Below are 18173 nucleotides of genomic sequence, written 5' to 3'. Positions count from 1 at the left end.
CAGCCACCTGAGTCCGCCCGTCTGTCTCTGCGGCAGGTCTCCCCCTAGCCTGGGTGCTTACAGCGGGTCCGGACAGGGTGCTACTAGCCCCTAGCCGGGCGCCATGGGAAGGGACCGGCGGGGGGGGGGGGGGGGGTAGGTTGTGAGTCTCAGCCCCACCCTGGGTGAGGAACATGGCCCATCCCAGGCCCTGGGCTGTCAGGAGGGGCGGAAGATGCCGTGTCCACAGTGCTGCTCCTGGAGTTCTGAACTGCGGCAGGGTGGATGGCACCCGTCAGCCCCAGCCCCTCGCCCCAACAGCCCTTCCCCTGGTGCCCCCAATCACCCCCCAACCAGAGGCGCTGAAGGAAAAGCAGGAGAAGCAGGCTTTCGCCTGAGAGGCTCTTTCTCACTCACTGGTAGCTGCCCAGGTAGGTCCCGGGCCCCAGGAGCCCTAGCACCACGCACTCAGCCATCAGCTGCTCTCTGAAGGTCCTGTGCCTGTCTCAGCTCCCCCCAGCTCTGCGTCCCCAGCCCCTGGCCCGCCCACTCGCCGGCAGCCCGGGGAGCAGACACTCAACCTGCCTAACCTGTCTGACGTCATCCTCTCCCCGCCCCCCTGGGCGGCAGGTCCGGCACCGGCTCTTCCTGTTCTCAGCTTCCTCGCCGTGGCTTCTTGCAGCACCCCCACCTGCCCGAGCTGAGCCTCCCAGGCCCTCCCCAGCCTCTAGCAGGCCCTCAAGCCCTCCGCCTGCAGAAGTCTCTTCACCCCCCGATGAGCGGAGCTGCGGATCTGGGTCTCCGGAGAACCCAGGGTGGAGGGCATTGAGCCAGCGCGTAGACCTGTCACCTCTGCCCCTGAAGCCCCTCCTCCCCTCCATGCAGAGCCAGGATGGGGAACAGAGCCGAGGAAGATTATAACTTTGTCTTCAAGGGTGAGTTGGGGTCCATAGGGAGCGAGACATCAGAGCCAGAGCGCGTCTCCTGTCTTTTTACCTGTTCCTAGGACCCTCCTGGGCCGTCCTTCCTTCACAGAGGAGAAGGCTGCGGGGCGGGGGGGGGGTCTGGTTACTGGGGCAGAAGTTCTGGAACTTCCGGGGTGCCCTGCTCCTGAAGGGAATGATGTTGGCCACTGCCCCGGTGGGGCCGGGTTGGGTCCCTCTGCTCAGTTGGCGAAGGAAGCCCGGGCCTAGGAGCCGTCAAGCGCGGTAGCACAGGAGATCTCCGAGGGAACTTCCCTCTGGAGAAGAGAGGGAATCACTGGAGGGGAAGGAAGTCCTGTTTCCGAGTGGACATACAGGCAAGAAGAGAAAGGAGAGCTTTGTCCATTTCGGGGTGAAGGCAGGGAAGATGTAGTAGGTTGAGAGCAGGGTCTGACAGAGCCCAGAAGACTATGAGGGCTGCGGCCTTGTCTGCTGTCCCTTGGCAGCCCTTTTGGGCCCATGTGCCAGGCACAGGGTCCACTTGGCTGATCCTGGAGGCACACAGGCATCTTTCCTGCTCCTCGACCTCTGCCCCTGCGTGGGACCCCTCAGACCCCAGCCCCCGGCCCCCCACCTCCCCGTCTCCTTCAGGGCGGGGTAGACCACAGAGGCAGCCACCCCACCCCACTGCCTCTCCCGGCCTATGCCCCACCCTCCTGGAAGCTGGGACTCAGGCTGCTCCGGTTGGGGTAGCTGTACTCCGGGCCCTGTTCTAGGAAGGGGAGGCCAGGTGGCTGTTGCTAGTCTGCTGCCCTTCCCAGAGCCCTCCTCTGTGCCAGCCAGGAGTTTGGGAGCCTCCAGACTGAGTCTTCAGATCTCTGCTCTGTCCCTGACTAGCTTGTGCAGGTGGGGATCTCCAGAAGCAGACACTGAGAAGTCGGGGTACAGGGTGTCGCGGAGGGGGCTGGCGGCTGGGGGCTTGGCCTTCCTCGGAGGCAGATTGGGGCAGCACACCTCTGTGTGTGCGAGGCCAGCCGTGCTGTCTGGTGCCAGCCCCTTCTCCCTCTGGTGCCTGCTTTTCCGCATCTGTAAAAAGGGGACGCTCGTGATCGCGGTACTGGCGTCAGGGCGCCGTGCTGGGGACTAAAGGAGTCAATAGTGTCAGGCCCTTGGCCACTGCCACCACCTCGTGTCTCGGATTTGGAGATGAGGATGAGGCAGGGAGTAGCTGAAATGGTCACAAAGTCAACACTCGAACCCAAGGGTGTGGGGCTCGAAGGCCCTTGCCCGGAGCACCTTCTGGGCATGCGGGCAGCGCGAGGAGCCCACCCACCTGCAGGGGTGAGCCTGGTGAGCCAGGAGGAGGGTCCCAGCAGGGGGACGGAAGGGTCAGGAACACACCCCCCCACGCCCACACTGCTCCCAGCCCTCTTCCCTCCCTGCACACCTTCCAGGGGACTTGTTAGATTTTGTAACAAGGAGCCCAAGACCTAGAAGAGCTGAGCCGCTCGTTCGAGGTCTCTAGCGAGTGAGAGGCCAGTGCCCAGAAAATGTGGCTCCCCGGGCGCCAGCTGGGGGTCCCCCTGTAATCCCAGGTGTCGCTCGGGGTGACGCAATTTGTGCACTGTCCTTGCATTGGCCCCGCACCCCCAGCCAGCCCCCAGCTCTGCGGCGTGGGTCAGGCTAGGCCCTGGACATCGCACATCAGCCCGGAGGCTCTTCATGGCCCCTGGCAGATCCTGGCCCCTGGAAACCCAACGGCGACAGCGCGGCCGGCCCGCAACAATCAGCCTGAGCAGCGTCTCACTTCTCACCACCATCTGGAAGAGAGACAGTATTTCTATTCCCATGTTTCCTGTGAAAACGCATGTCAGGGTAGGCTGGCCCCGTGTTCTTACCTGTGTCCCTCCTTGGAGACAGCTGGATTCTAACTTCTTGTTTTCTTGTTGTTGTTGTTGTTTTAAGTTTATTTGTTTATTTGACAGAGACAGCAAGGGAGGGAACACAAGCAGGAGTGGGAGAGGGAGAAGCAGGGGGCACTGAGCAGGGAGCCCGATGTGGGGCCCGATCCCAGGGCCTTGAGATCATGACCTGAACCGAAGGCAGATGCTTAACAGATTGGGCCCCCCAGGCACCCCTCGGATCCTAACTTCTTACCCCCTGAACTTTCCTCCCTCCCCAGGCGTGTCGCTGCCGAATGTTCTTCTCCCTGTATTTGCCTTCACGTGGCGGCTCCCTGCATGCACACACACACGCGTGCACACACACACGCACGCACACCTGCACGCCGAGCCTCCCCGTCCTCACGGCTCGCACGCAGGCAGGCACAAAGCCGTCACACGGCCTGGTCCAGAGACGGGAGCCCTCCCAGACCTATGCCCCAACCGCATCCACACCCTGCCAACCTCATAGTCCTCAGCACCGACACCCACAAACAGCCAGTGGCTGGCGCCCCTCAGCGGAAGTGCAGGCTGACCAGACCAAGAGCCCTGCCAGGCCTGCAGCCTCCACTCTCAGCCCCTCACCTGGGAGTCTGGAACCCTCCGCCAGGAGGCCGGGCTCCTCCCTTGGTTTCCTGGGCTCGGCTCCTGCTCCCAATGGGTGGCCCCCAGCTCAGCCCTGTCTCTCCCCGGCCGGCAGTGGTGCTGATCGGCGAGTCGGGCGTGGGGAAGACCAACCTGCTGTCCCGGTTCACACGGAACGAGTTCAAGCAGGACAGCCGCACCACCATCGGGGTCGAGTTCTCCACCCGCACGGTCACGCTGGGCACGGCCGCCATCAAGGCGCAGATCTGGGACACGGCTGGCCTGGAGCGGTACCGAGCCATCACCTCCGCGTGAGCCCCCGGGGCTGGGGGGTGCTGGGGAAGTCCGGGAGTGCCTCCGGAGGAGAGGCCGCGGGGCCCTGCGCTCTGTGCCCCTCCCCCCCCACCCCGTGAGCCCCAGGTGCGGGTACAGTGGTACCGACTGCCCTAGCCTCTGCTGCGTGCCGGGAGGGGGGTACCAGGCACTCTCCGTCGGGCATGTGGTGTAATCCTCCAAGTTCCGGAGGACTAAGATGCTGTAATTAATCCCTGCTTAATACAAGAACCCCAGGCTCAAGCAGGGTGTCAGAGGCACCCGGGCTGGGGGAGGCTGGGGGACGGATGGAGAAGCGTCTGCCTCGCGTCTGCCTCGCACTTGGCCATTTCTGACACCCCGGAAGGGCGGACACCCTGGCAGGAGGAACATGAGGAACCTGCCACGGAAGGCGGGATCCGGGAGGCCGGCCTGACCGCGGCCCAGGCGCTCGAGGGTCGACCGCGAGGGCTAACGTCGGAACAAAAGACCCAAGGAAGCCGTGGCTAGAAAGACAGGATGGAGGTGGTGGTTTCAGAGAAGCAGGGGCCGCTTTGGGGTCCCCGGCCCCGTCATACCAGCAAGCCAGAAGGGCTCAGTGTCAGGCCCCGAGCCTGGAGACGCGGGTCCCCTGACCTCAGCTGTCGTACTTCTCCATCTCCGGTACCCACCTCTGACCTTGCATCTGTCCCCCGCTCTACCCCCCAGGTACTATCGTGGTGCGGTGGGGGCCCTGCTGGTGTTTGACCTCACTAAGCACCAGACCTACGCTGTGGCAGAGCGCTGGCTGAAGGAGCTCTACGACCACGCCGAGGCCACGATCGTGGTCATGCTCGTGGGCAACAAGAGTGACCTCCAGCAGGCCCGGGAGGTGCCAACAGAAGAGGCCCGGATGTTTGCCGGTGAGAGCCCCCCACCACCAGCCCGGCCCCTCCAGCTCCCACCTCCCCAGCCCCTGCTCCTGCCCCGGGGCCCCAGCCTGGCTTTCCTCCACGGAGCCCCCACGAGCGTCACTCCTTCCTCGCAGTCTCCCAGCCCTTCCTCTCAGTCACCCTGGGTCCCTCATCCGGTCCCACCACTTGCCCCAGGATTGTCTTTATGGGCGATTGCTTATCATTGACTTCATTCTATTTTATTTTTTTAAAAGATTTTATTTATTTATTTATTTGACAGACAGAGATCACAAGTAGGCAGAGAGGCAGGCAGAGAGAGAGGGGGAAGCAGGCTCCCTGCTGAGCAGAGAGCCCGATGCAGGGCTCCATCCCAGGACCCTGGGATCCTGACCTGAACCGAAGGCAGAGGCTTTAACCCACTGAGCCACCCAGGCGCCCCTGTCCTTGACTTTAAAGCCGGCCACTCCGCGAGACCCCAGGGTGTGGGAGGTGCGCTCCCCATGACCTTCTCCATTCACGATCTCCCCAGGAGGCCTCTGGGGTCAGAGGCAGCAAGCCGGTGGTCAAGGGTACAGGCTTGGTGTCCCGCGCCCCTGCCTGGCCGGGCCTTTGTTTAGCTCTCTGTGCCGCTGGCCTTCACCGGCCTCTTGCGCGAGAAAGGGTCCTATTCAAATCTCCCTGGCAGGTGGTTTCAAGCATGGATTGAACTGCACATGCCAACGGGTTAGCACCTTGCAGATGTACCCAGTAAACACAGGGTCAATGTTATTATTACTGTGTTGCCTTTCCTGCCAGAAAACAATGGGCTGCTCTTCCTGGAGACCTCAGCCCTGGATTCCACCAATGTCGAGTTGGCCTTCCAGACGGTCCTCAAAGGTTAGAGCCCTGCCTCCTCCTGGCGGCCCCACTCCGGTCCTGAGGCTTCTGTGGGCAGTGGCTGGAGTGCAGTCCCGCCGGCCCTGGCCGCGCCGGCCCTGGCCTACCCCAATGATCCCTCCGCCCCTCCATGGGCCCCCAGCCTCCTCAGAGCCTCCCCAGCGCCCACCCCACCCCACCCCTAAGCCCAGGGTTTGGGGAGGGAACCAGAAGGTCACATTTCCCTCGGAGCTAAGCATTAGCCCTTCTCCACCCGAATCAGTAGAAGGGCCACGGTGCCCAAACTCCACTTCTTCCAGCAAAGCCTCCTTGAAGTGTGGTCACACCCCGTGTTTGGCGAGCCTCCGGTGTGTAGGGGGAGTGCGGGCTCTCGGTCTTCTGACCCCATCACTGCCCTCCGCACCCCCTCAGAGATCCTCACCAAAGTGTCCAAGCAGAGGCAGAGCAGCAGCCGGACCAACGCCATCACTCTAGGCGGTGCCCAGGCGGGGCAGGAGCAGGGCCCAGGAGAGAAGAGGGCCTGCTGCATCAGCCTCTGACCCCGGCCCGCCCCTGCCCGGCCCCCGCTGGCTTTTTGGTGCCCCACTCCCACCCCGGGTCCAGGATCTCTCCCTGCCCTGTGGTTCCAGATGCCAGAGTGGCCCCACGGAGCTCCACGAGCTTCCCGTCCCCCGACCCCTGTATCTCTATGACCTGTCCCTCCCCGAATCCGCCCCGCCACCACCGCCACCACCACACAGACCAAGCCTTCCAATAAAGCCGTTTTGTACCAATGTCTGGCCAGCCTGCTCCTCCCATCCCTGTCCCCCTTCACCTCTGGCCCCTCTGAGCTCCTGTTCCCCTCCCCCACCCCCAGCCGCCCCACCACACCCACTGCCCCCCAGGGCCAGCTGCCTCTGGAGTCCTGTGGTCTGGGGACAGTGCCAAGGGGGAGGGAGGTGCCCACCCTTCCCTCTGCCAACCCCCAGGGCAGGTGGGGGAGGGGGACAGCGTGGCCAAGAAGGGGTGTCCGGAAGGAGAGACAAAGGAACTCACCGTCAGGCACCATCTGGTGCCCAGGGCCCTGGTGCCAAGAACTGAGGTCACTCCAATGCCAGGGGCGAGGGGAGGAGGCAGGGGAAGTGTTGGGAGGGGGGGTGGGTCACAGCCAGCCCGGGATGTGGGAGGTCGAGCCTCCTGCCCAGGACGCAGTCCTGACCCCAGAGAGAGGGAGTGTGGGGTCCGGCGAGGGCCCCACTCCAGGGGGATGGCTGGGGAGAGTCTCCCAGCGTCGGTCCTGGGCCTGGCCGGCCCCTGCTCTGCAGGACAAGCTGCGCCCCCCCACCCCCACCCCCACCCCCAGGAGGACTAGGTGGTAAATGGGGAGGAACGGGAGGGACCTGGAGACCCAACAGCGCCCAACAGTGCCCTGTGGCGTTTCCCACAAGGGGGCAGGGCCCCCGGAGTCACTTGCCCCAATCCGGCAATTCCTGAGGTGGCCCCTCACTCTGCCCCACCGCAGGTCAGACCCACACGCGGAGAAAGAGGCCAGAGCCTTAATTAATAATACTTTTAATAAAATTAAGTTCTTAATAGCACATTTAATACAGTAGCCCTCCCCTTCTTGGTTTCTCTGCGTTTTGTGCAACTTCACTTTGACTTGATTATCCATGGGTTCGTTTTGTTTCCTGCCTTTATTTTGTTTCTGAAATATTTTTCCTTGGTGGATTTTTACGTGTCCTCACTAGATGCCTCAAATTAAGTCTGACCACAATCCTACTCTACGTTCTACCGTGGAGACCACCCCCTGCCCCAGGGCTGTCTCCCCTCCCTCCCTACCCCACCCGCACCCTCCGGCGGGAAGGGGAAGCCCTCCCCACCCCAGACTCTACCTTCCCAAACTAGCGGGGTTTCTAGGACAAAAAGAGCAGGGGGGACTCTCCCTAGGTGGGGTGAGAAGAGTAAACCGGGGAGAGGGAGATGTGTTGGGGGCTGAGGGCCGGGGAGGGGCACGACAGAGCCTCAGGTGTGACGCTGGAGCAGGTCCCCTGTGCTCCCTGGGGCGGGACGGAGGGCCGGCCCTGAGCCGCTGGTGGGAGGCAAGTGCTAGAAAACAGGAGGTGATTTCTCACATGCAAAGCCACGCTCCCAGGTTTCCTGTGGGGAGGGCGAGGTGCCCCCAGGGCAGGGCACCCGGGGCGAGGCTGTGTCCTGAACACTTAGAGCTGCAGGTGGCCTGGAGCACAGGGCTAGGGGCAGTGCTCCCCCCCCCAGTCCCTGCTGCCCACCCCCTGCCTTCATACCCCTGGGGGCCCCAGTTCTCCCAGGCCTTCAAGGAGTATCTACACTGTACCCCAGTGGGTGGGAAGTCCTTCTTGGAGTCTAACTTCTAGGAGACAAAGCAGGCCCAGAGAAAGAGCCATGACTGAGATTGTTAATCCCACAGAGGCCAAAAACTAAGCGGGATACCGTGTGGGAGTGAGGACAGGGGCCTGACCCCCAGCCCTCATGAAGCTCCAGGAAGGTGGGAAGTGTGTGTGTGTCTTGTTTCTAGAATGACCTACCAGGCTCTTGAATCAATTCCCCGCGGGGTGAATCGAGGTTGCACTTTAAGGACTTCCTGGGGCCTGGGAGAAGCAGGTCCGGGAGGGTCTGAGCTGGGAAGCCTGCACCCTCCCAGAGAGCCCCAAGAGGACACAGCACTTAGAAGTAAGGACTGCTCTGCAGAGACCTGGGGACCGACAGGGTGGTGGGCCCCCAGGGGCAAGGGCACAGGCGAAGGCACTCACCTTCCCCTCCGCCCTGGCCGGCCCAGCTCCCATGTAGTTGAAATGGATCAGTGTCCATCTTTCAAAGACCCAGGGGATGGAGCCCCTCATCTGTTTGTCCTACAATTTAAAAATCCAAGGATTCTCAGAATCAACCCCAGCAGACCAGAAGCTCCAAGCTCCGCTAGCGGCCTGCTCCTGCCCGGTATCTGGAGATGGGGGCTCCCCACATGCAGGGTGCACTTGACCGCTTCCGTCAACTACTTTCCTCTCGTTACAACTTTTATACATTCTACTGGACCCAGGGGCCCTCGATGCTACTAAACTTTAAGCTATCTGAATATCATCTACTAAGTAACTAGTAATTCTTTCTTTTTCTCTAGGATTATATGAAATAAATTTGAATTATTATTATTAATAATTATTATTTTGTAGTATTCTTTTCTTTTAAACCCCTCGGTTTCTTTCTTTTTCTTCTCTCTCTCTCTCTCTCTCATTTTTGGTTAAACAAAACAAAACAAAACAAAACTAGTTCTCTTAAATCTCGCACCTCTCTGAGGGTTCCCGCAGGCCTGCTAGGCCTCAGCTCTGGACTTCCCCTCCCCACTCGCCCCTGGGACAGGGCAGGGGAGGGGGGGGGCAGCCCAGGATCCTCAGTCCAAGCGCTCTTCCTTTCTTGTTAATCCCTTTCTTTGTTTGGCTCTGCCGGCTCCCCCGAGGGGGAGGGGAGTGGGGAGGGGGCCCATGGAGTGAAATCCAATCTACTCGGGGCCCCAGAGGGACCAGGTTCCCCCAGGCCCCCCAGCTCCACCACACATCCCAGGACGCTCCCCACAAAAAGCAAATGACATTCCTCCCCAAATAAAAGTGGGGGAAAAAAGGAACGTAAACCCGAACATATATTAAAAACACTTTTTTTTTTAAGATTTAACTCTGAATACAAATGTATTTTTTTTTCTTCTTCTCTCCCTACATATATTCTAAACCTTCTAAAGTTTTTTTATTTTTTTTAAGGATCACTTTATCATAAAATAAAATATCCTTTTCATATAATAAATTACCTAATAAAAAGTCTTTTTTTCATATTAGCCCAGGTTCTTTGCTACATTTATACGGTAATAAACGCCTTTATTAAAATAGAATATTAAATTATAAAGAACTGCTTTTTTTTTTTTTTTTTTGCTATTTTTGTTTTGTCTCCTGTGTTGTTCGCCTATCTCGCTCCCTCTCGCGCTTTCTCTCCTCTGTTTTGTCTCTCACTATGTGTGTTTTGCGTTGGTTTCTAGGTTTGGCTCAATTAGTCAGGGCGGGACTGAATTCTCTGAGCCCCCTAGCCTAACAGTCTTCTGCCTTTGTGGGTAAGAAGTGGAGAGGGGGAGGGGGACCGACAGACAGACATCCCTTCTTCCCACCCCCCTCCCCACCCCCCTCGGCGACCGACCCACCGAGGGCGCCCATTTGGTTTGGTTTCTATTGTACACACATCTCAGGATGGCTCACGTTGGCGGGAAGGAGGGAAGTTGTCCCAGGCCACTTTCCGGACTGGGACCTCCTTCCTCTCCCCTCCCTGGCTGGTGGTCTGGAGGGGCAGGCTGAGGAGAGGTGAGTGAATTCACAACCGGAGGAAGGAGAGGAGGAAATCCCCCCTGTGCCTCCATCCCCGCGCCCCCTCTCCAGCAGACAGAATGGGACTCCCCGAGCCTACGTGCTCAGAGGTCACCTAGGACAGAGTCCCACCCCACTATATACAAGAATCGCCTGGGACCCCCCCAGGGACTCCCATCCCCCACCCTCTCCTGGGCCGGCCAGCGGAACCAGGAGGGTGGGAGGCTGGTGGCAGCCCCAAGTGAGCCTTAGGGAAGCAGTGGGGGTGGGGGTGGGGCGGGGTCCTAGGCTTGTTAGCAATACTGGACCAGAATGTCGCACCCCAATCCCGCCTGGTCCAGGACTGAACTCTCTCTGAAGACCCAGCCTCTCCCCACAACCACGAAGGGTGGGACAGAGACTTCATGATTTGCTTGCTAATAGGGGTTTGGGTCAGGTCCAGAGAGGGGGCGCAGGCCCTGGGAGAGGCAGGCCCTCCGTGGACCAGCCTCTCCACCTGCCTCAGGCTCCTTCCTGCCCCTTGAACAGCAGACGCGGGACCCTGTCTCTCCTCCGCCTGCCGCCAGAAGATCCAGCCCGAGAACTGCTCCCTAAATACAATGCCCAAAGATGGTAGAGGCAGAGGTTTGACCCCTGATGTACCCCAGTATTAGTCCCCTCCTCAAATTTTCACTGAGAATGGGGATACATTCTATCAAGAATTTGAGGTGTTTCTTTGGAGGAGTGGGGAGGGCCTCCAGGTGCCAGAAGAGGAATTGGGGGGTCACCCAAATGCTCTTCTCCCCTACTTCTCCCCAGGGGGATGGTGAGCCCAAAGCTGGACTAGAAGGGCCAGGAAGGAGGGGAGGGAAGAGAGACAGAGGAGGACAGAGCCGACAGGCGACAGCGGAGAGCTGGTGGCGGAGGAGAGGCGAGGCCAGCCCAGGGGGAGGAGGGGTGGGGAGGAGAGGGTGAGAGGCAATCGCTCTCCACACCCCTCCATCCAGCTCTGAGCCCTTTATGGATGGACACGCCTCCCCTCCAACCCCAGGGAATCTGTGCAGACTTCTGAAAGGGCCCCAACTCCCTCAGACCACTGGAAACTCAGGAGCAGATGCCCAAAGGGGATATGGCATTGGGGGGGGGCGGGGGGGTATTTTAAGGGTCACATAAGGAGGTCAAAGGTCAGGGCCAGAGCGGGCTCGAGGGCTGGAAAGAGCACCTCCAGATACAGATGGTAATGCTCCCCCTCCCTTTACCCAATCCCCCCCAGAGAGGAAGGGGTGGTGTGGCGCAGATGGGGGGCTGGGCAGAGGGGGTCAGGATGCCTTAGCGGGAGGCCCCCTCTGGCCAAACAAAAGTTTCTTGTAGCTGCTTCCAGATAGAAGGGTGTGTTGAGGTATCAGAGTTGTAACTCTAGTAAAATTTCCTGCCTGGCCCCCTCCCAACCTTTCCAGGACTGGGTGGCCAGAGGCTCTGAAGGTGGCCCACCCCACCCCCCCAGCCACCGTCGCCTCCCCGACCCCTCCCCACGGATCGAGTACGTCAAAGCACCTTGCCCACTGAGCCCACTGATTTCCAAAAGGCCCCGGTGGAAAACAGATCCAGGGCGGGAGGGTGGGGGTGGGGGTGGGGGCGCCCTCGGCCCAGGGAGGGAGCCCGGAGGCCGGGGGCAGGGGGTTTAGGAGAATATTCGGATGGCTTGCGTGGCTGTGATGTGGCAGACGGGACACTCCGGGTCCGTCCTCTCGCAGATGCGTACTGCGCACTCCATGCAGAAGAGGTTGTGTCCGCAGGGGACCAGGGCGGCGGTCACCTCGCTCTCGAAGCACACCATGCAGTCCCGCCCGCCGCCGGGGCTCCGCAGGCCGCCGCCCAGTTTGGAGAAGCCCTGCAGCGGCTCCCCCGGCGGCCGTCTGGGCAGGCCGGCCAGCTCCGGCCCCGCGGAGGCGGCGGGGGAGCGGTGCGCCCCCGGGGGCGCGGCGCGGGCCTTGGCGGACGACGACGAGGACGAGGAGGCGGAGGAGAAGAGCACCGAGGTGGGCGTGGCGTTCTCCTGGCCCGCCCAGAGCGGGGGGCTGGTCTCGGCCACGCCGTAGTACACGTCCTGCTTGCCCACGCCGTAGCCCGGGAACAGGTAGCCGCCGTAGCCGAAGTCCCCGCCCTGCTCGCCCAGGCGCGGCGCCTCGAAGCCCGAGTCCACGGCGCAGTCGCCGATGCAGCCCAGGCTGTTCTGGCGGAAGGCGGAGAGCGGCTTGCAGCCCGGCGGGTGCACCCGCCAGGCCTCGGAGTAGCGGCTGTCCAGCCCGGCGTCGGGGCTCCCCGCCAGGAAGTCGTTCTCGTTGTTGTACTCGAGGATCTTGCCGGTGCGCACGGCGATGTGCGTCTCGATCTCCTCGCGCGCGCGCTCCACGTTCCCCGGCGCCCCCGTGATCTCGAACACCGGGTCGCGGTCGCGGCTCGGCGTGATGATGTACGTGTTGGTCTGCTGCTGGATGCGCTTGATGGTGGCCCCCTTGGGGCCCACCACCAGCCCCACCACGCGGTAGGGCACCCGCACGCGAATGGTCACCTGGCCGGGCAGGGCGGGAGCCACGCCGAAGGCGGCGCCGGACTTGTTGCGCGAGGCGCGGATCATGGAGAAGTGCTCGGCCGCCGAGATGATCTCCCGTCGGGCTGTGGCCACGTCCTCCCGCCGTCCGGTCACCATGAACACGGGCTCCTCGCCGCGCACCGGCGTCTTGATGTACGTGTTGGTCTTGGCCCTCAGAGCCTTAATCTTGCAGCCTGGGATGGGCGGGGGGGAGTGCAGAGAGAAGGAAACTCACAGGGCAAGAAGGTCTGCGCCCGGGCCAGTCCGCTCCCCCATCACCACCGCCGGCCGCGGGGACGAGCGCACCCCGCCTCCAGCAGTCCGCCCAGAGCCTCTCAGATCTCCGCCACGTCAACCACAGATCTCCAAACGTGCCAGCCTTCCCTCCAGCTCCACGCAGGACCCTCCCATCCCAGTCACTCCTTGCAACCAGGAAAAAAGCCACTGACCCTCCCAGACAAGCTGCTAACCTCAAATCGACTAACTCCACCCAACCATGCGCCCTGCCCTCAATTTCTGATTCCTGGCCACTCGCAGACTTCCAGATCACTTCCTCACACACCCCTCCCTCCCACCACCGGAGCCTGTCACTGACCTTGAGCTCTCCACAGAACCCCAAAGTACTCAAGAACCCCCCAATCTACTCCTGACTTGAGCTCCATTCATTATAAGTGTCCTCCGGTCTACTCAGGGACCACTGGCACCCATTTGCTGTGTGACCTATGACCCCCTCCCATGCCTTCCACCCATGAATGCCTCTCAGAGGGCCGCAGATTCACAGCAAGTTTGCAGCAGCTAGCTGAGTGTGGGAGACTGGGAAGGGTCTGAGAACCAGAGTTTGGAGAGGGAAAGAAGTATGAAGATGCCGAGAATGATGTCTGAGGGCCCACCCCTGACCCCCATGGACACTCGGGCCACCCTGTCTGCTGGCGGCGGGGGAGCCGAGCCGGGCTGGGGACTAAGGCTCTGGGGGGACCCATCCTCGTGCTCTGAAGCAGGAGTGGGTTCCAGCTCGAAGACTGCAGGGAGAGGCAGGAAGAGAAAGAGCCGAGACAAAGAGAGACAAAGAGAGAGAAGGGGAAGGGGAGCCGCGGAGGCCGGCACCGCCACGGAGGCCGGCACCGCCACGGTGTCTCTCGAGGCTGCGGCCCCACGATGGCCCACGGGCGGGCCCCTCTCCTCCTCTCCCAAGTTCCCTCTCCCTGCCCCGAGCTTCACGCAAAGCCAGGCTCACGCGCTTTCTCGGGGCACACATGCTACACGTGTGTGAGTTCGCACACACATGGACCTAAGAGTCACGATGCCCTGTGTGCCTTTATCTAAACAGTACTGGCGGGGCACACCCAGGGTGCACACGCATGCACATGCCCGTGCACACATGTGCCACAACACACACACACACACACACACGGATGGCCTGTGTTTGACCTTCCATACACCCCACGCTCTAACCTCCAACATCCCCGGCCCTCAAAGGGCACGCCCCTCCACACACCCACAACTTTTGCCCCCCAGGCACCCGCACACACATGTTCACACCCCTCTCCAGGTACACACTCCCTGACCCCTTTCTCATTCCCCCACCACATGACCTCTTCCCCCCAAAACCAAGGCCAGCCGTCCGTCCGGGCTCTCTGACGCTGCCCCGGGCCTCCAGCCCCAGGCCTGCGGTGAGCTCACGGGCTTCCTGCATCCTTCCTTCACTCCAGATGCTTCTTCTCTAACCCCCTGGACTGGCCTGGGGGTGGGGGACGGAGTGGATTGGGGGTGGAGTTCCTCACCTTCAAGAGACCTCAGGAAGGAGAATTTGCTCCTCCCTTTTTGTCTTCAGACCTCTGGGCAGCTGAGAAGTCCTACCTGTTGTCAAGCCCACACCCTTGCTGCTTTAATGCAGTCAGCGTTCGTCCTAAGTGTGAGGCACCAAGGGGTGAGGGGCCTGGACTCCTCCTCCTACGACTCTCTACTCCCACAGCCTCTGAGAGGCACCTGGGTGCTGGCTCTAAGTTCTGGGCCCATCAACTTAAGTGGGAGCTGGGTATCTTCGGGTTTGGGGTGAGGCAGACACGCGGGGCCCCGGGGTGCAGAACCGGTGGGCCTCACCCTGGGGTTTGGAGCCCTGGACAAGCATGTCTGGAAGGGAAGGCCACGGGACTTCACCTTTCTAGAGGTCAGAAAGAGGCGTGTTGGCACTGCAGCGGGGGAGGGAGGTCAGACAAGAGGAAGGACTTCCACGTACTTAAGGACCAAGGGGAAGCCTCTTTTCTTAGAATAGGAGAAATGCCCCCACTTGTAAGAGAGACAGGCCCATGTGCTGAGAGGCAGAAGGATGACTCCATGAAATCCTGGGGCCCCCCAAGGCCAGCCGCCCAAGGGAAGATATCAGTGTCCCCACCCAGTTCCAGGGCTCCAGGTCCCTAGTTTCTGGCAACAAGAGGAGATCCAACTTTTTGAACCAGAAATCTCAGGAGATGGAGCACCCCAGAGGGATGAGGGCCGTACATGGGGAGTGGTATCTTCCATTCCTCCATTCTGGATCTCACGGCAAAATGCCCCCAACCTCCAAGCACTTCGGGGAGATGAGACGGGGTGTGCTGCTGGGGGGGTGCCCCCCTGGCTCGCCTCCCCTCTCCCCCACCCTGCCGGCAGCCGGCCTCTCCCTCACTCCCAGCCGGAATGCAGCCCCTCTATTGTTCCCCACTGTGGGACAGCTCCTCCCCCGCTCCTCCCCCACCCCAGACCTCCCCAGCCCAGCCCTCCTGCAATTTCCAAATCCCGCCCCCCCCCACTCTCCTCTGGGAAACGGGGAGAGGGAAAGGTCCCCAAGATCCCGTCTGCTGAATCTGGACCCTCACCAATACTCCGACCCGCACCCGCCCAGGGATGCTGGAGCCCAGGAGGGTGTGGTATCAGACACACTAGGCTGGGTTAATTCTACACCCCCCACCCCACAGCACACCCAGACACACGCCCTCCGACCAAGGCTCCACGTGAAGGTTTCTTGCCCCCCCCCCCCCGCCCGGCATGCCCCCTCCTGCCCTGTCCTACTCTTGTACTAGGAGAGACCCCTCTCCAGGCCTCTGGCCCCTGGCCGTGGCCAGCCCAGAACAAAAGCCTGAGAGAGAGGAGGACAGGTCCACGCCAGGACGCCGCACTTCTCCAGAGGCAACCCTTCCCAAACCCCACAGACCGTTCAACTTTGGTGTGTGGGTGACCACAGGACTCCCTCCTCCCAGCAGCCCCCCTCCCCACCTCTCCCCTGGGCTGGGACCCTCCCATGAGCCACACCCCCTTCCATTCCTGCACTCAGCCCAACAAAGAGACAGATACTCAGTCTGGCTTCCCTGGCCAGGTCTCCCCCAAAGTCTGTAACTCCAGCTGTAGGGGGTCCCAGGGGTGCCCCCTCCCCAGCCCACCAGCGGATCCCGGAGCAGGGGCCTCTGAGTAACTCTTTGCACATTCTGCCAGTTTTTCGGGCCAGGAGTGGACATCCCCTCCGGACAGCCTCCCGGCATTGGGAGACCCATCCCCTCCCTTCTCCCTCTCTGGAGGAGAGGGTATTTCTTTGTCTGCAGGCAGGGCCCTCGGGAAGGAACTATCTGAAGAACAGTCCCGACTGGGGGCGGCAGGGAACTTTGTGGCACTCGGGAATCGGGGTAGGGGGCGGGTCCCCCTTTGTGGGGAAGGGACAGAGCCAGAGGCGGGCAAGGAGAGAGGAAATGAACTTTCCGTGCTGGGATGGGGTGCCCCCCACTCCAGTCCCGCGGTCCCGGCGCCCGCTTACCTTGCCTGCCCACGATCTCGGCCACGTGCTCGGAGGTGGGCACGGGGACACACTCGGTGGTGTTGCTGCTGCCCTTCAGGCGCAGCTCGGCCTCTTTGTAGAGAGCGCAGAGCTTGGCGTCGCTGGCCCCTTTGGGGGCGGTGGGGGGCTGGGGCGTCTGCGCCGCGGGGGCCGCCGGCGGGGCGGCCGGGGGCGCCGCGGGCGGCGGCGGCGGGGCCGGCTGCGGGGGGGCGGCCGGCTGCGCGGGGGCGCCGCCCCCCCCACCTCCCCCGTCCTCGCCCGCCGTGGGGGCGGGGGGCTCCCCCAAACCCAGGAGGCAGAGCTGATCGAGAGCCAGCTGAAGGGCGCGCTCGTCTTCCAGCAACCCTCGGTCCTTAGCGCTTCCCCCGAAACATCCTAGTTCTCCAAAGCCCCCATTTCTTTCCATTATTCCAGATACCACTAGACTAGGCATGGCGAAACAAAAGCTGGGGGAGAGAGGGAGAGAGGTGGTGGAAGGGAAAAGAGGAGCGAGGAGGGGAGGGGAGAGGAGGGGGGCGTGTGGGGAGGGGGGAACAAAGAACTGGGGAGGGGGGAAGAAAGCGAGATAGAAAGATAGACCCTCCCCCTAAGCCCCCCTCCCCAAACACCCTGTAACCCGACTCCCCTCGCCCCAGCCCCCGGGGTGGGGGTGGGGGGAAAGAGAAGCAAAACCGAGGAAGCAGCTCTCCTTTCCTCTCGGGGGTGACGGGGGGCGGGGGGCTGCGGGATCTCTGCCCCCACCCCTCCCGCCTCCGACCCGGGCGGCTCTAGACCCCGCCGTCCAGACGCCCCTCTCGGGCTCCCGCACCAAGCCCCGGTCCGGGAGCGGCGCCCAGTGGCCCCCAGTCGAGCCCAGCCCCTTCCAGCGCTCAAACTCTTTTGTTTTAAATGAACTGGATGGAGCAGCATGGAACTGCGGGGGGGCCGCGGGGGCGCCCGGGGCATGCCGGGAGTTGTAGTTTCCCGCCCTCGGGGGCGCGGGCTCGGGCTGCCAGCCCCGCGGAGGATGGGGACGTGCCTTCGGTCTCTAGCCCCGCTCGGAGGCGAAGCGGGGGGGGGGGTGGAAGGCGAGGTCCCTAATTTCTCCGAGGGGCGGGCGCGGGGGACGGAAACGGAGCGGGTTGGAAAAGGCTAGCGGAGCGCCCCCTCCCCAGACGGGATCCCACCCCCCCCCCACCGCCACCCCTACCCCCACCCCCACCCCGCCCCCGCCCGGCCGGCCCGGGTCCCCCCTTCTTATGGTAATGAGGGGGCGAGGGGCGGGAGCCGCCCGGCCGGGTCGCGGCGGCCCCCTCCCCGGCCTCGCCCCCTCCCCGCGCGCGGCCTCCCCGCCCCTCCCTCCCCCGGAGTCGTCCGGGCTGCGGGCCGCGGGGACAGCCTCTCCGCAGAGCAGACAAAGCCCGCAGCGCGATGCGGGCGCCGCCGGGCCGTGCGCGCGGTGGAGGCCAGGATGGGCTGCGGGGCTGGAGGGCGGGACCCCCTGGCAAACGACGGGGTGCGCTCCCCACCGAGCGGCAGGCCGCCCCCCATGCCCTCCCGCCCCCCAGTCTCGGAGATCTGAGCGGCACCGACTGGGAGGTGAGTTAGTTCTCGTCCTTCCGAGCGGCAGAGGGGAGCGGGCGGACTGTGGAGGATGGGCGGGCGCAGGGAGAGGGGGAAGCGGAGCGCCGGGAGCGGGGAGGCAGGGGGAGTCTTAAAGGCAAGATGGGACTGAACGGTTTCGGGGGAGAGCCCTGAGCGCAGGGCTCGGCAGAAGGAGGGAGGGGAGACGGGGTCGACTCGGGACCCAAACTTGCTTCAGGCCCGCGCCCCGCGGACGGCTGGGGGCTTGGGGGGGTCTGCTCTTTGGCCTCCACCAGCATTCCACGCGCCCCCCCCCCCCCGCCACTGAAAACCCATTACTGCAGCTCCTTTGACTCTGGACATTTGGTGAAAGTAA

At 62.6% G+C, this 18173-nt stretch overlaps 2 protein-coding genes across 2 annotated transcripts; one reads left to right on the top strand and one right to left on the bottom strand.

The window, feature by feature from the left end:
• Positions 1–594: 594 nt before the first annotated feature.
• Positions 595–6285, top strand: RAB25 (RAB25, member RAS oncogene family). The gene is given in 6 exon segments (XM_032317778.1): positions 595–914; positions 3543–3738; positions 4448–4641; positions 5428–5508; positions 5920–6017; positions 6020–6285. Coding segments are annotated over 6 exon segments (858 nt in total). The 5' UTR covers positions 595–871; the 3' UTR covers positions 6266–6285.
• Positions 6286–10791: 4506 nt separating this feature from the next.
• Positions 10792–17440, bottom strand: MEX3A (mex-3 RNA binding family member A). The gene is made up of 2 exons (XM_032317168.1): positions 16214–17440; positions 10792–12626 (listed from the first exon to the last, which is right to left on the bottom strand). The coding sequence occupies exons 1-2, from the start codon at positions 16665–16667 to the stop codon at positions 11521–11523; spliced, it is 1560 nt and encodes a 519-aa protein (XP_032173059.1). The 5' UTR covers positions 16668–17440; the 3' UTR covers positions 10792–11520.
• Positions 17441–18173: the final 733 nt, after the last annotated feature.

This window comes from Mustela erminea, chromosome 17, assembly GCF_009829155.1.
Source record: "Mustela erminea isolate mMusErm1 chromosome 17, mMusErm1.Pri, whole genome shotgun sequence".
NCBI classification, from domain to species: domain Eukaryota; kingdom Metazoa; phylum Chordata; class Mammalia; order Carnivora; family Mustelidae; genus Mustela; species Mustela erminea.
The sequence above is the reverse complement of the archived record's forward strand: the minus strand, read 5'-3'. Positions and strand labels throughout refer to the sequence as shown.

Coding starts and splice junctions, on each gene's coding strand:
- MEX3A (XM_032317168.1), bottom strand. CDS start 16,667: ATGCCTAGTCTAGTGGTATCTGGAATAATGGAAAGAAATGGGGGCTTT. Junction 12,627..16,213: donor CGAGATCGTGGGCAGGCAAG/GTAAGCGGGCGC, acceptor CGCCCATCCCAG/GCTGCAAGATTAAGGCTCTG.